The 17,845-nt window shown below is 37.6% G+C and overlaps 1 protein-coding gene across 2 annotated transcripts in view; it reads right to left on the reverse strand.

Annotated features, from left to right (window-relative positions):
- TDRD3 (tudor domain containing 3) overlaps nt 1-17,845 on the reverse strand; it is a 220,924-nt gene that overhangs the window by 40,763 nt on the left and 162,316 nt on the right. For both annotated transcript variants that reach the window (XM_061434427.1, XM_061434428.1), the window contains 2 exons: nt 12,531-13,381; nt 2,821-2,946 (listed from right to left, as the gene is read on the reverse strand). In XM_061434427.1, coding sequence (XP_061290411.1) covers nt 2,821-2,946; nt 12,531-13,381 — 977 coding nt within the window. The remainder of the gene's footprint in view (nt 1-2,820; nt 2,947-12,530; nt 13,382-17,845) is intronic.

Raw genomic sequence — 17,845 nt, forward strand, 5'->3', positions numbered from 1 at the left:
AAAAAAGAAACACCAGAATCGCCAAAATATTTTAATAATACTATCCTGCCTCTTCCTGCAAAATACTTCATGGATCTTATTGGGAACAATCCCTGGAGGAGGGCATGCCAACTCACTCCAGTATTCTTGCCTGGAGAATTCCATGGACAGAAGAGCCTGGCGGGCTGTTAGTCCATGGGGTTGCAAAGGCTTCGACACGACTGAAGTGACTTAGCACAGCATGAAAGATTTTTAAGTTAACTGCAGAAAAAGTAAATAGGTTAAAAAAAAATAGGACAGTAAAGCCTAGATGAGGTACAGAGAACATGAAATACTGCTGTGGTTCAGAATCACTACATGGGCTATCACATGTGATGCATTTGTTGTTCAGCCAAGTTTACAGTGACCTAAAATCAATAAAGCAATGGGGACTATTAAAGGGGGAAGAGGAAACGTCACTGACTTAGAAAGAAAAAGATCACTTGGCACCAAACACCTCTGAGTAGAAGAGCTACAATGAGGAATAAGAAAGCTGCTCAACAGCTATGTCTACTCTGGAACAGAAAAAGGAAGTAGAGAGGAAACAAAGTAAGGAAACTTAAAATTTTTTTAGGGAGAAAAGAATAAAATTAATCTCTTTTTAAATCTCCTAAAAAAAAATAAAGATTTTTATTTTGACTCTGTAGTGGCTAACATGGGAATAACATGATGAATAACAAACCTGGGCTCACCTTCTAGAAATACAGACTCAATAAATACTATTACCATTATAACTGCATTAAGATGTGAGCACTGACTTTAAAAAAAGAGAATAAAAAATAGCCATCATGTGGGAATCAAAAGGGCAAAAGATATAGTTATAACAAGTTTCTCCAAGAAAAGATATAAATTAGACATTTATGGTATTTCAGTCTTTTAGGGAAAAAGCAGCTAAACTTTAGAGAATGAGAGTGAGAGAAAGGATCTCTTACTTAATTATACAGATTAAGATATGAATGTTATATTGTAAAATATGAAACAATAAGCTACCTGGAAAATGATCAATTTTCTAGAATAAAAAGGTCAATAAAAATATCCACGGGCCCAATATGATTACTGCTACTAGATTTTTGTTGTAGCTTTATTTATCTTCTTTTTTAGGGGGGTGAAGTGGGCAATGACCCTGAGGTCATGACAGGAAAATCTACAAGGATCAAAACTAAATCAAAAGAAGTTCATAAGAAAACAAATATGCTTCAATGATGAAGGCTACAGTCTAAATGATATAATTTTCTAGTATATCTTTATATTTTAGGGAAACAGCAACAAATCAGGTTTCTAGTAATAAGTAGAAATATCAATAACCTCAGATATGCAGATGACACCACCCTTATGGCAGAAAGTGAAGAGGAACTAAAAAGCCTCTTGATGAAGGTGAAAGTGGAGAGTGAAACAGTTGGCTTAAAGCTCAACATTCAGAAAACTAAGATCATGGCATCTGGTCCCATCACTTCATGGGAAATAGATGGGGAAACAGTGGAAACAATGTCAGACTTTATTTTTGGGGCTCCAAAATCACTGCAGATGGTGACTACAGCCATGAAATTAAAAGATGCTTACTCCTTGGTAGGAAAGTTATGACCAACCTAGATAGCATATTCAAAAGCAGAGACATTACTTTGCCAACAAAGGTCCATCTAGTCAAGGCTATGGTTTTTCCAGTGGTCATGTATGGATGTGAGAATTGGACTGTGAAGAAAGCTGAGCACCGAAGAATTGATGCTTTTGAACTGTGGTGTTGGAGAAGACTCTTGAGAGTCCCTTGGACTGCAAGGAGATCCAACCAGTCCATTCTAAAGATCAGCCCTGGGTGTTCATTGGAAGGACTAATGCTGAAGCTGAAAGTCCAATACTTTGGCCACCTCATGCGAAGAGTTGACTCAGTGGAAAAGACTCTTATGCTGGGAGGGATTGGGGGCAGGAGAAGGGGATGACAGAGGATGAGATGGCTAGATGGCATCACCGACTCGATGGATATGAGTTTGAGTGAACTCCAGGAGTTGGTGATAGACAGGGAGGCCTAGTGTGCTGCGATTCATGGGGTCTCAAAGAGTTGGACATGACTGAGCAACTGAACTGAACTGAACCCACAAATTAGAGAAAGAAATTTGTAAAAAAAAAACTCTATTAAACAAATTCTAATATGCTTTGTCCTCTTGTTTTTGCCTAAATATAGTTGAGACTCTATATAAAGTTACATAAATCTTGTATACAATGGACTCCAGGAGGTCAATACTGTCTAAATTATATCAACAAAACTGTCAGTTTTGACATAACATTTGGCAACAAAATTAAATATTATTCAACAAAGATATTTAAATTTAATCTGCACATGTACATATATATGTCTAGTAAATGCAGATGAATTCATATATAATTTAAAGTGTTTTTCTTAATTTTACATTTAACTAAAATAATAAAGATTATACATGTATCCAAAAGAGATTTAAATTTGACAATTGCTGGACATAATTTGGTCAAATTTAAATAGTAACAAACTGGGAAAGAATAAAATATGCATAAAGACTCATAAAAACACATACACATTTTTGGCAAACATAAATAAGGGCACTTATTGCCAAACATAATATAACAAAGCATTATATAAGAGAAGCAATTGCAATGCACTCATTCTTACTGTAGTTTAAGGTAATTATTAATTAAAACCTTACTTTAGGAGTAGCCAGTTTTAAACAAAACATTTTTCCATTGGAAAATTTAATATTACTATGACTAATCATTCAGAGCTATGTATTTCATTCAAAACAGCTTATGTCTTTGTACATAATTTGTATCACATACCCATGCCTCTGACTGAATGGGCCTGATGTTGCTTAGTAGCACCTCTTCATAGTTTCCATAATCAATGAATTTAACAACTGCTGTCATACCTGAAGAATGAAGAGCTTCAACTTCTGCTCGGTAAAACTGAGGAGACAAAAAGGAGTTTTAAACGGGACGATCAACATTGTCTAGATAAGGTGATGCATGATGGAAATATAAATACTCAAAATGTTACAATGTTAGCATTTTTTGAAAGCTCATTTTTAAATCAATTTTATTGCAATATCATTGTATTAGTTTTAAGTGGAAAACATAATAATCTGATATATGTATATATTGTGAAATAACCACCACAATAAGTCTAGTTAGTGTCCATCACCACACATGGTTATATTTTTTCATTAGGATGAAAACTTTAAAGATATAAATTCTCTTAGCAACTTTGAAATATATAATATTTAAAAAAATAATTTTTAAGATAATGCATTTTTAATTTATTTTAATTGGAGGATAATTACATTACAATATTGTTATGGTTTTGCCATACATCAACATGAATCAGCCACAGGGGCACATGTGTCTCCCCATCTGAACCCCTCCTCCCACTTTCCTCCCCACCCCATCCCTTAAGTTGTCCCAGAGCACTGGCTTTGAGCCCTGCTTCATGCATGGAACTTGGACTGGTCATCTATTTTACATATGGTAATACACATGCTTCAATGTCATTCTCTCAAATTATCCCACCCTCACCTTCTCCCACAGAGTCCAAAATTTACTTTTGGATAATCATAAATTGGCTAAGAAAAAGAGAGATTCTCTTATGCGTGTGAGTTCTGACATACACTGAGCAGTAGTAAGATTTCAGAACTAAGAGGATCAGTAGAGAATATTCATATGCTAATGGGTGCAAAAAGAATTAGTGTTCTTCAACGTCTCCTTGTTAGCCACTCAAGCCCTTTGACATTAGTAAAACAGTTCTTATGTACTAATTAGAGTATATAAGTATGAAGTAATTTATTTAAAAAACAGAAATTTATGACCAAAAAAATCCTCAAAGGCTCATTGTCATTGCTATAGTCATACAGGCAGCTGTGGTGAAGCAGAGTTCCCAGGCAAGAAGTCAGCACACTACTTATATCCAGGATTTATAGGATTTAAGACACTGTAAGACCAAACCCTTTTATTTCTTCAGTTTATCCAGTATTACTTGGCTCTGGGAACCAATGCACAAAGTCACCAGGAACTGAATTCACATAACAACTTCAATTTTTAATTTATCTGTTAAGGCAACTTGGAGTAGATCAACTGACTGGAGTATTCCCTTCACTATAGGTCAACCCATTTAGTACTCGAATTATAGGTCTGAATGTTGCTTAATGAACGTGAAATAGCAACAAAAAATTCTTAAAATTCTTATTTACTCTCAAGGAAAGTTTTCTTCAAACAAGGGAGTTGGATGCTCTTTTAACAGTCTACTCTGACAGTGAATCAGTGTAACAGGACCCCACGAGACCTTCCGGGACAGACGCTCCTTCTTCCCCAGGTCCTCCATCTGCTGCTTGTCTACAGAAAAGCTTAACCAAGGAATAAATGTAATCAGAGAAGTGAAAAAAACGTGGAAACAAAGGAAAACGGTCAAGCAACACAAAATAATAGTTTAGCCATTAAGCAAAGTTAAGGACCTTCAGTTTCTCCTCAAGAGCTACAGATACATATTCTCAGTCAAATCCTTTGACTGTTTTGCAGATACCGAAACACACACTAGACAGAAGAAGTTAACCACATGATGACCAGACTGTAGTTACAACATAAGCTCTTCCATCTTTCACAATTTCAAGAACTGGCCTCAAGGAAATCCGAACAATACTTGTACTTAAAACAACTATATGAAGCTGATCAGACCACTACATGACCAATTTCAAGATGATTTTTGGAGATGATGATGATTTTTGGAGCTGTTCTGCATGAAGCCCCCCCTCCACCAACCCTTCCATCCACCTGTATCTCCCTAAATATCTCCTTTAAAAGCTCTTGCCCCTGAACAGCAAAAGGGAGCTGGTTAGGGGAGTCAGTTTTTGGGCCATGAGTCCATCTTCTTCCCGGAACAGCACAAGTTTCCTCAACAAAGCCATGTTCCCTTTTACCCAATACTTGGTTCTCAAAAATTGGCTTTCAAGCAGCAAGCAGCCAAGCCTGAGTTCAATAACCTTCATGGGTTCACTGGAATCAAAAAATGCTAAAGGCAACAAAAATTCTTATTCTTGATCACCTTCTAAATTAGCAGTTACTGTGAGTGTACCAGGAAAGAATCTGCTTTTACTAGTGTGCGTGTGCACTTGCCAAGTTGCCTCAGTTGTGTCCGACTCTTTGTGACCCTATGGACTACAGCCTGCCACATTCCTCTGTTCATGGGATTCTCCAGGCAAGAATAATGGAGTGGATTGCCATACCCTCCTCCAGGGGATCTTCCTGACCCAGGGATCTAACCTGCATCCTTTATGCTTCTTGCATTGGCAGGCAGGTTCTTTACCACTAGCACCATCTGGGAAGCCCAACTAACTAGTACACGCCATACTATAAAAGTTACTAAGTTAATCCATGGTATTTCTTTTCCAGATCTGGATGCAAGAAGATTAGAAAAACCATGCCAGAATTTTTCTTTATCTTAGAGATCTAGTTATATATCCACATCTCTCCTTTGCTCCTTTATTTCTTAGCCTTACACTTCCATATTCTGTAAATTGCTGTATTTCTCACATATTTCAACTATAAGCTTTTTAGACAATTATGCCAGTTAGGTTCAACAATGACAAACAATCATAATATATAACCTAGGGAAACAACTTGACATCCTTTTAGGAACTTACTAAAGATAACCTGTGTAAAAAATGACTTCTACATAACATGGGAGGTAAAGGTGTAGTGATATGGCACTTGATATGGCTAGGAGTGCAGGAAAAGCTTCCAGGGGCAAATGACAATGGGTATAATCTTCAAGAATGACGAGTATTTAGCCAAGCAGTAAAATTTACAGAAACAAAACATGAAGAAGAGTATGAAGTGAAGTTACGCAGTTGTATCCGACTCTTTCCAACCCCATGCGCTGTAGCCCACCAGGCTCCTCAGTCCATGGGATTTTCCAAGCATGAATACTGGAGTGGGTTGCCATTTCCTTCTCCAGGGGATCTTCCCGACCCGGGGATCGAAGCTGGGTCTCCCGCATTGTAGGCAGACGCTTTACCGTCTGAGTATAGGATACAACAAATAGTTTTAAATTAATTATGGCATGACGTAAGAAGCATTGGCCAATAGGACAAGATAGTAAGGGTCAGTGGATAGAGGCTCTATAGGCATGCTAGACTACAAGTGAAATATTTTAACTAGGAAGAATGACAAGATCACAATAACGGCAGTTCCAGTGACAAATTTAAGAGGAATAAGACTTAAGGCAAGGAGACCATTTTAAAGGTCTATCCCAGTTGATAGAGCTGAAACAGCTGAACTAGTCATGGCAGATGTACAGGGAGAAGGAGGATTGTTCCAAATGCTCAGTCTTTCTATGATAGTAAAGCTTGAAAGAAGGCAAGATATCATGAGGAATGTTTTAAATGATACTAACTGATTGCTTCCAAACATCATTTATAATGCAATTAAAATCATGGTTTCTTAATGACAGTTATAGATAATGCTTTTCTTAAGCCTTTACCCTAGTCTCTGGCTAGAAAATTGGAAAGTTGCCTGTTCTTGACAAGACACTGAAAAGTCATCACTTAAATTAGGTGGTTTTATAAGATAACCAATACCATCTCTTTCACAGAGTATTATTTATCTTATTTGCTTAATGGTGTATCTATACAGAGCCTACAATCCTTCACTCTAAACTGAAAAACATCCATGTAAAATCCAAGTAGTCCCCTTAGGAGATCATTCAATTATTCCAACAATCCTCTAAAAGCTCAAAATATTTTGGGAAATATTAGGCACCACCTTTCAGATGCTATATGATATTATTTTGAGTATATTCAGTAGAGACAATATATGACTTTAGTATTATTGATTTTCTGAGAAAATTACAGTTGAAAATAAAGCTTTAATAACAATCTGATCAGGTATTTGAAGATACTTGGTTCATAGCACAGGCAAAACTATCTGATGTATCCCAAGTACCTAACACTTAGCAGCTACTCAATTATGGTTTGTTGAATACTCAATATTTGTTAAAGAACTTGTCTACGTTTAAATATCTTAGGACTGTCATTATTCTCTATTGCTTTGTTTCCGTTCATTCATATTCTCTCTATATTTTTAACATGCCTGATAATTTTTTTTTAGGATGCCAGACATTGTATCAATAGGTGAAATACCATGAAGAGGTTCTAAAAAATATTACTTTTCCCTCAAGGAGGATTATATTTTAGGAAGCTGGCAGACAGAGTACAAGTAGATACCCTTGATCATGTGCAGGAATGATTTTAGGCTTTCTACTGGCTTGCTTGTATTTTGCACTTAGTACTAGGACACGATCCTGACAGGATTTCAGTGGAAAGCCTGAGTCTTCTTACCAAGCCTTTCAAACATTATTGGACTTGAACTCAAATTATTCACTTACTTCCTCTGTTTGTCAGGGTCACCAACTCCACATTGTTCAATGCAAAAAAAAAAAATTTCTGCCACCTTCATCTTTACTGTTCACAGAAGCATCTTACAGAAGTGACAAAAAGACAAAGTCAAAGTCAAAGTTGCTCAGTCGTGTCCGACTCTGTGATCTCATGGACTATACATACATACACATGTTGTCCGTGGAATTCTGTAGGCCAGAATACTGGAGTGGGTAACATTTCCCTTCTCCAGGGGAACTTCCCAACCCAGGGACGAACCCAGGTCTCCTGAATTGCAGGCGGATTCTTTACCAGTTGAGCCACAAGGGAAGCCCAAGAATACTGGAGTGGGTAGCCTATCCCTTCTGCAGCACATCTTCCTGACCCAGGAATCCAACTGGGGTCTCCTGCATCACAGGCGGATTCTTTACCAACTGAGCTATCAGGGAAGTCCCCTACAGAAGTGAACCCTCCAAGGTAGACAATGTTAGCTCTAAAAACCAACTCTAATTTTCAACTACTTCTTGGCTCTACCTTAATGGAGAAATGACGAAGCATAAGTAATCCCCGCACTAGCTAAATCAAACAGTTCTTGTGTTTTGGAAAGTGAGTGGTCTCAGCTGCAAGACTAAGAGTCTAGATAGTGATGAACACCTGCACTTGTTTTCCAAGTCTCCATAAGAACCAAGGAGTAGCCATGTAAAACAGTTCCAACCAATGAGATTATCTGTTGGTATTTCTGGAAAGGCTTTTACTTTTCTTGAAAAAAAGAAAAGACACAGTTAGTGCAGTCTCTTCCTCTCCTTTCAGCCTTGAAAAAAAACTTGACAGCAGAGAAGCTGCTACTAGCCACATTCACACAAAAACCTTAAAAGACTATGCCATCTAGTTGTACCTGGACCCCTTCTTGCTGCTATCATTAGCTAACACCTAACACCCTGTTCATTTCCAAGGCAAACCATTCAATATCACAGTAACCCAAGCCTATGTCCCAACCAGCAATGCTGAAGAAGCTGAAGTTGAACGGTTCTATGAAGACCTACAAGACCTTTTAGAACTAACACCCAAAAAAGATGTCCTTTTCATTACAGGGGACTGGAATGCAGAAGTAGGAAGTCAAGAAACACCTGGAGTAACAGGCAAATCTGGCCATGACGTACAGAATGAAGCAGGGCAAAGGTTAATAGAGTTGTGCCAAGAGAACACACTGGTCATAACAAACACTCTCTTCCAACAACACAAGAGAGGACTCTACACATGGACATCACCAGATGGTCAACACCGAAATCAGATTGATTATATTCTTTGCAGCCAAAGATGGAGAAGCTCTATACAGTCAGTAAAAACAAGACAGGGAGCTGACTATGGCCCAGATCATGAACTCCTTATTGCCAAATTCAGATTTAAATTGAAGAAAGTGGGGAAAACCACTAGATCATTCAGGTATGACCTAGATCAAATCCCTTATGATTATACAGTGGAAGTGAGAACTAGATTTAAGGGCCTAGATCTGATAGACAGAGTGCCTAATGAACTATGGACTAAGATTTGTGACATTGTACAGGAGACAGGGATCAAGATCAGCCTCATGGAAAAGAGATGCAAAAAAGCAAAATGGCTGTCTGAGGAGGCCTTACAAATAGCTGTGAAAGAAAAGAAGTGAAAAGCAAAGGAGAAAAGGAAAGATATAAGCATCTGAATGCAGAGTTCCAAAAAATAGCAAGAAGAGATAAGAAAGCCTTCCTCAGTGATCAGTGCAAAGAAATAGAGGAAAACAATAGAATGGGAAAGACTAGAGATCTCTTCAAGAAAATTAGAGATATCAAGGGAACATTTCATGCAAAGATGGGCTCGATAAAGGACAGAAATGGTATGGACCTAACAGAAGCAGAAGATATTAAGAAGAGGTGGCAAGAATACACAGAAGAACTGTACAAAAAAGAGCTTCACGACCAAGATAATCACGATGGTGTAATCACTCACCTAGGGCCAGACATCCTGGAATGTGAAGTCAAGTGGGCCTTAGAAAGCATCACTACGAACAAAGCTAGTGGGGTGATGGAATTCCAGCTGAGCTATTTCAAATCCTGAAAGATGATACTGTGAAAGTGCTACACTCAATATGCCAGCAAATTTGGAAAACTCAGCAGTGGCCACAGGACTGGAAAAGGTCAGTTTTCATTGCAATCCCAAAGAAAGGCAATGCCAAAGAATGCTCAAACTACTGCACAATTGCACTCATCTCACACGCTAGTAAAGTAATGAGCAAAATTCTCCAAGCCAGGCTTCAGCACTACGTGAATCGTGAACTTCCAGATGTTCAAGCTGGATTTAGAAAAGGCAGAGGAACCAGAGATCAAATTGCCAACATCCGCTGGATCATTGAAAAAGCAAAAGAGTTCCAGAAAAACATCTATTTCTGCTTTATTGACTATGCCAGAGCCTTTGACTGTGTGGATCACAATAAACTGTGGAAAATTCTGAAAGAGATGGGAATACCAGACCACCTGACCTGCCTCTTGAGAAACCTATATGCAGGTCAGGAAGCAACAGTTAGAACTAGACATGGAAAAACAGACTGGTTCCAAATAGGAAAAGGAGTACGTCAAGTGACTGTATATTGTCACCCTGCTTATTTAACTTCTATGCAGAGTACATCATGAGAAACGCTGGGCTGGAAGAAGCACAAGCTGGAATCAAGATTGCCGGGAGAAATATCAATAACCTCAGATATGCAGATGACACCACCCTTATGGCAGAAAGTGAAGAGGAACTAAAATGCCTCTTGATGAAAGTGAAAGAGGAGAGTGAAAAAGTTGGCTTAAAGCTCAACATTCAGAAAACGAAGATCATGGCATCTGGTCCCATCACTTCATGGGAAATAGATGGGGAAACAGTGTCAGAATTTATTTGGGGGGCTCCAAAATCACTGCAGATGGTGATTGCAGCCATGAAATTAAAAGTCGCTTACTCCTTGGAAGGAAAGTTATGACCAACCTAGATAGTATATTGAAAAGCAGAGATATTACTTTGCTAACAAAGGTCGGTCTAGTCAAGGCTATGGTTTTTCCAGTGGTCATGTATGGATGTGAGAGTTGGACTGTGAAGAAAGCTGAGTGCTGAAGAATTGATGCTTTTGAACTGTGGTGTTGGAGAAGACTCTTGAGAGTCCCTTGGACTGCAAGGAGATCCAACCAGTCCATCCTAAAGGAGATCAGTCCTGGGTATTCATTTGAAGGACTGATGCTGAAGCTGAAAGTCCAATACTTTGGCCACCTCATGCGAAGAGTTGACTCACTGGAAAAGACCTTGATGCTCGGAGGTACTGTGGGCAGGAGGAGAAGGGGACGACAGAGGAAGAGATGGCTGGATGGCATCAATGACTCAGTGGACATGAGTTTGAGTGAACTCCGGGAGTTGGTGATGGACAGGGAGGACTTGCATAGTGATTCATGGGGTTGCAAAGAGTTGGACACGATTGAGCGACTGAACTGTTCTGAACTGAACACCCTGTTTATTCCTCATCATTCACTGAACACAGTGGGGCCTGTTTTTTGATCCCAAGCCTTATAGCACCTCTTAAAACATCCTACCACACCTCCTAGCCTTACTTTCATTCCTTGAAATCTTCAGGTAACATTATCTCCACTATTCCATCCAGTCACACATATGGGCACAGCCATCTCAACTGAAACTACTCTATACATAAAATATTTGTTTCAAATATATTTTTTACTTGATCCTCACATTCACCTACATCCTTCACAATAGTTTTCCTAGTATGACTACCTCTGGTTTTTATTACCTTGCTAATATCTCCAGCTGACTCACTGGATGAGTCCCTGATGCTGGGAAAGATTGAGGGCAGAAAGAGAAGAGGGCATCAGAGAAAGAGATGGTTGGATGGCATCACCGATGCAATGGACATGAAGTGGGGCAAACTTGGGAGACGGTGTGGGACAGGGGCCCTGGAGGGCTACAGTCCATGGGGTCACTAAGAGTGGGACATGACTGGGTGACTGAACAACAACAATATCTCCAGTGCCCTAACCACTCAACTTTTTTTCCAATGCAAGTGCTTCTTGGAAAATGAACTAATTAACAAAGTTAACAAATAATTATGAAATTCCTACACTGTGAGAGGAACAGGGCAATAAGAGAAAAACTAGAGAGATATGGTCCTGTCTTCAAGGGACTTAAAATCATGGCAGGGGAAAGAGTTATCAATATAGGAACCAAAACCAAAAATACTTACAAACTGTGATAAGCTTTAGAAAGTGAACAAGGCACTGATTGAGAAAGACAATAATATAGAATGGAGGAGGGTGCAGACAAAGAAAGCTTCCTCTAGGAAGTCTCTGAGCCAAGTCTTCAAGGATTAGAAGAGCAGTTAGTAGAGGAGCATGCTGGGCAGAAATGGAGACACGAACAAAGTCCCTCTTGTCTGAGGGTCCCTCTGGCCTCTTCCCTTCCTGTTCTCACTGTGTCGGTCTTCTTCCTTTTGTCAGGCCCTTTTATCTGATTCACTGTATTCCTTCTCAATCTCATCTTGTGTCTTTCCATTTCCATTTTTTCCCCCTCTTTTCCTTTCAGCCAGTATATAATGTAGAAAACAAGGCTGTTTAAATTATTGGTTTAATAATTCTTAAATTATTTATTATTAGCTAAATAATTAACCTTCCTACTCATAATTTTTTTAAAGTAGGCTAATTATGTATATTACCTTTAAATTAATGACATCTGCAGAACTTAACTGTGTACCATTCAGCTGATTTGCCTCCTTGTGAATCAGTACAATTTTATTAGAAAGAAAAGCAAATATTAATAGCTCTGTAGATGATAACTAAAGTAACTTGTCAACCTCATTTATTCACTTTTACAATACTTTTCTGATATGCAAGTGAAAATCAAACCTAACAACCAAATATTATGGGACTCCTAAGCATCCATAAAAAATATTAAATATTTTGCTCTTTCTTTGATAAGTTACATATGCATACATCTGTTCAAAGACTATAAACAAGTACAACCAGAGACTGAAACCCTGTCCCAAAGCAATGGCTTTCTATGGTCTCACTAGACTGTTAGATTCATTAATATTAGTATTTAATAACTTTACAGCATGCATACCTTGTTGTCTTCCCAATAAAGTGCTAAACATTCATCTCCAGATTTCCACAGTTTTGCATACTCCATAGGAATAGATGATTCTAGTACTTTTTCAGGTTTAATTGGCCCAGATCTTCTTTTGGGACCACTACTGTAAAATATCTTATCATCACAGGATGAAGCCATGATGGGTCCTGCTGGCTTAATAGGTCCCACTCGCCTTCCCTTCAGTGGCATTTCTGTCTCTCCATTTGGAACACCAATGAAACTATTCGTTCGGACAGGATGCTGGTAATCAGTATTTACATTAAAATGTTTTTCAATTTTTACACCACTAAAAGCTTCATTATTTATTGTTCGTGGCTTCCTGTCATAAAAATGATCCGAATTTGCTGTTTGGTTTTCTCTTTTCCCACGTTTGTGATTATTATAATCTACGGATTCTTGAGGAAAAGGATTTTCTTTTGCCTCTGCGTAGGATGGACCTTTTCCTGATCGGCTTTGCATAGAGTTATCCCTTTTTTTAAATACAGTATCACTGTGCTGGGAACTTAAAAGGTAAGAAGTATCCTTAGTTCTATCATATCTAGAATATGATCTATCACATTTGGTTCTCTCTTCAGCCCATCCTTCAGATCCCGAAGAAGTACTTGGTCTTTCAGAACCTCTGTTTCTAGGTAATCCACTGCCTTCCAAAACTGCTTTTGAATTTTGGGTATCTCTTTGAAAACGAGGAGGTTTTTCATTTCTTGGCTGTCTCGTATCATTTCGAGGAAGATATCGTGGTTGATTATTATCTTTTACTCCATTTTGCTCAGTATTTGACACTCTGTTTTGTCCTTGATGAAGCTGCTGCGGCTGTGATTTAGGTTCTGAAAAGTAAAAGTAATCATATGCATATTAAAATGAAGACTGCATTAACACTTAATTATCAAACTACTCATTTAACATCTTCTACTATCTTCCCACCTCATTATCTTAATCCCTCTTTGCTTGGTTAGACTTTTATGTTTCTAATGTACAGTTTGCCTGGTTAGCCACATTAGTGAAGTAAAGCAATCATATGAACCATAAAAAAATGGTGGATAATTCAAAAGCAAGTTGTATTTGTTACTGAATATTTGCATTGTTATGGCTATCTATACATGCTGCTCTGGTGAAACAGAACTACAAACTGAAACCACAGAAGCTGCTATGAAACTGTGCAAGTACACCTCTAGCTCAGTTCTTTTCTGAGTCCCCACCTGATTTAAAATGTATCATTCACTGTCAGTCAAGTTCTAGTCTTAGCAAAAAAAAAAAAAAATTCTCAGTTCTTTCTGGATCTGGAATTGCTAAGTGTTTGAATTTCAATTAGATATCTATTTATAAACCTTCCCTGGTGAAGGACAGGGAAGCCTGGCGTGCTGCAGTCCATGTGATGCAAAGAGGCGGACACAACTGAGTGACTGAATAATAACATAAACCTATCAAAGAACAGGTACTACTTGGAAATACAGGGGGAAAAGTGTCAAAATCTGATTAAGCAAAATAGTGTAGAAAATGTCCAACCAGAAATCAAATCAGTAACATGGCATATATACATATACCTCACAGATAATCTGATGGTTATATTTCACATAATGATCTTTATTCTCCTTCGATTTGTTCTGTGTCACTTACTCTTTCTTCCTCCACTGTTTCTCATAGCATGTCTATAACACAATTACAATCAAGTTGACTGGTCCTGGTGCACACATCTTGTTTCTCTTGCCAAACACTATAATCAGTATGAACATGAGGATTATTCTTACATTTTACCAAGGTCACAATACTTCTTAATAGGGATACTACTAAATTCTGGGTGAGAATGCTTCCTGTATTTGCAAGTAAATTAACTTCTTTGATCTCTAGCTACTAAATGCCAAAGCATTCTCCCTTAGCACTCCTAGTCACTGTGACTATCTAAATTGTCTCCATACATTTCCAAACACCCACTGGAGGAGAAAAGGTACCAAGTAAAATGTTCAGATCAGCAGAAATAAAGAGAAGATCTTTAAAAAGGCCCCAAGTGACAAAGTAAGTCAAGACTAAAGATCAAGGCTCAAAATGAAAAGAAACTTCTCAGCAGAGCCAATGGAAGCTAGAAGCTTATCTAACAGACTTTAAATCTCTTTGAAATTAAAGAAAAATTATTTTCTAAGTACAATTCTGCATTTAGCCTAACCACCCACTGATCATGACAAAGAACAAAGATTTTTCAAATATGCAAGATCTCAAATACTAGCCAAGACCATCAACAGAGATACTTTTACGAGATCAGTTTTTCCCAAGATCTGCTTTACCAATCGGAGAAGGCACTGGCAACCCACTCCAGTACTCTTGCCTGGAAAATCCCATGGACGGAGGAGCCTGGTAGGCTGCAGTCCATGGGGTTGCAAAGAGTTGGACATGACTGAGTGACTTCACTTTCACTTTTCACTTTCATGCATTGGAGAAGGACATGGCAATCCACTCCAGTGTTCTTGCCTAGAGAATCCCAGGGACGGAGGAGCCTGGTAGGCTGCCGTCTATGGGGTCACACAGAGTCAGACACAACTGAAGTGATTTAGCAGCAGCAGCAGCAGTTTCACCAATATAACACACAAAAAATATCTTACTGATATTGATATCTATTGATCACTAGATCAATATCAATTGATCACTGTAGTCAATATTAATTTTTTTTCTTTAGAAAGAAGAAAAGTAGAAATGAGCATTTTCAGCAGTAAGCATGTTTTGGCACTTGTTAATAAAGGCAGCACCTGCCTCTTGCTGACTATCTGCTATGTGTTAGGTACCCCATACTAGCCCTTTATACACATTATCTATAGTCCCTACAGCTGCCTAAACATACAAGTGTTATAGGGTTTATTTAATAGAAAGACGTAATATATAGTGAATTGAAGAAATTTTTTAGTTTCCAAAGTAAGTCAAATATGAAGGTATTTGCTGACAACAAAGTCTGAATAGATATTTAGGAAGTGAAGTGAAGTAGCTCAGTCAAGTCTGACTCTTTGTGACCCCATGGACTGTAGACTACCAAGCTCCTCAGTCCATGGGATTTTCCAGGCAAGAATCCTGGAGTGGGTTTCCATTTCCTTCTCCAGGAGATATTCCTGACCCAGGGATTGAACCCAGGTCTCCAGCATTGTAGGCAGACGCTTTACAGTCTGGGCCACCAGGGATATTTAAGATCCCTGATTTTAACTTCAGGGAGTTAAAGGATCAATTTTTCAAAATTATTCCAGGTAGGAACACCAAAATCTATGATGATCAGGAAGTACAAACAACTTAAGTCATCATGAGAATAACTAAGTATCCTGAACCTCAAATGGCAGTCTGAATAACTACGCATACAGGATGGTTTCAATTAGCCTTGGTAGGTGTGGGAGAATTTGATTACAGCTCTTCTAAAAGAAGAAAAAAGGTAAAGATGTCCTAATCTACTTAACTGATGATATACATTACAGAATAAAACAGTAATTTTACTATTAATAAATATACTTCATTCCCATTATTATGCTGAGACAATACAGTGAGAGAAGAATCTATAAAGAAAACTGATTTTAAAATAAGAACTACTCTTAAAAAAGTAAACTCAATGAGGCAGAAGATAAAATTGTGCTTTTAAAAGAACACAGTTTTCATATACATACAAAATAAAACAACAGTAAGCCAAGGATGTGAGTCTGGGTGAACTCCGGGAGTTGGTGATGGACAGGGAGGCCTGGCGTGCTGCGATTCATGGGGTCGCAAAGAGTCGGACACAACAGAGTGACTGAACTGAACTGAACTGAAGCCAAGGAAGGTCCTTAAAGGTTTCACCACTCCTGTATTTCCTTAAACATTTTATCTTAGTTAAGTAATGAAGTCAGAAGTAAATATTTTGAAACTGAACTAATCTATTAAATAAATAATAGAATATACTAAATCACTAAATTGTGGAAAGATGATTTTAAATATAGAAATAGCCCAGAAGTCAAATAGAAAGCATCTTAATTCAGCAGTTGGAAACTAGTTGCTCTCTGTTACTCTTCATGAGGAGGCACTGATGATTCCAAACCACCAAAATAGTAGTGATAATACAGGCCAGGTCTACAGTCACTAACTGAAAATACACTGAGACCCTTTTCTGTACAGGAAGGAGAATAAAACCCTTTGCTTTTTTTCTTTTTTTTAATGAACTGAAAGGGAAAGGTGAAAGAAAAGCATAAATAGAAATCAGTAATATTATATATTAAATAGAGGAGAAAAAATGGAAAAAGAAAATTAGCAAACAAATGACAAAAATTCATCACAAAATAGATAAAATTATAAAAACATCTAAAAGATCAAAGTGATAAAAGTTTATATGATAAAATTAATCAAAGGATACTATAAGAGTTTCATTTGACTTGTAATAAAATGTTCCTGTTAAATCAGCTCATAAGTTTAAAAAGGCAAGTTCACAAAATAATTGATTACAATGTTTTACAGGCCCATGTTCTGAAATGCAAGGATCATTAAGAGTGAATTTATTAATTGTCATAACTTATTTGGGTTTGTACATTAGAATGTGCTTTATAATTAAATTATTAAATTAAATTAAAATTTTAATTAAATTAAAATTTTAATTAAAATATTAATACTTCTTTGCAGAGTATTCATTCTCCAGTTGCAGCTGTACCTGCTTTTTATAGTAGAAAAACAGGTACATTTTGTTTCCCAAGATGATCCTTCATTGTATTCTGAGACACCTACTTAAAGAAATGGCTTAATTAATATTTCACTATGTACCGGACTCTACTTAAAAGGTCTTTTAACTACACTACTTCATATAATTCTCCCAACCACCTTGAAAGGCAATATTATTATCCCCATTTTATAAGTGAATTAACAAAAAGCTGAGTTAACAGCTAGAAAACATTAGCGCCAGAGCTTAACTCAAGTCTAACTGAAGAAAAAGACCATAATTTTCTCCCTATGCAAGCTGCCTGCCTGGAGAAACAAAGCAGAGTGTAACAAAACATGTGTTAGCTACAATTTCATTACCTACATCTGTTCATTCCTAGTATGATACAGAAGTCACAAAAGTTCTTTCACAATCTCTGATGAACTAAAAATTTATAAATCTGGATACTAGGAATGCCAAAATTCTGACCTGAAACTAATAACCTCTTTCCATTAATGCAAAACAAAAGGAATACCTATTTATCAGCTAGATATTATTTTTAAAATGTCATACTATTACTACTAAGTCGCTTCAGTTGTGTCCGACTCTGTGCGACCCCATAGACGGCAGCCCACCAGGCTCCCCCGTCCCTGGGATTCTCCAG

The sequence above is a fragment of the Bos javanicus genome, chromosome 12 (assembly GCF_032452875.1).
Source record: "Bos javanicus breed banteng chromosome 12, ARS-OSU_banteng_1.0, whole genome shotgun sequence".
NCBI classification, from domain to species: domain Eukaryota; kingdom Metazoa; phylum Chordata; class Mammalia; order Artiodactyla; family Bovidae; genus Bos; species Bos javanicus.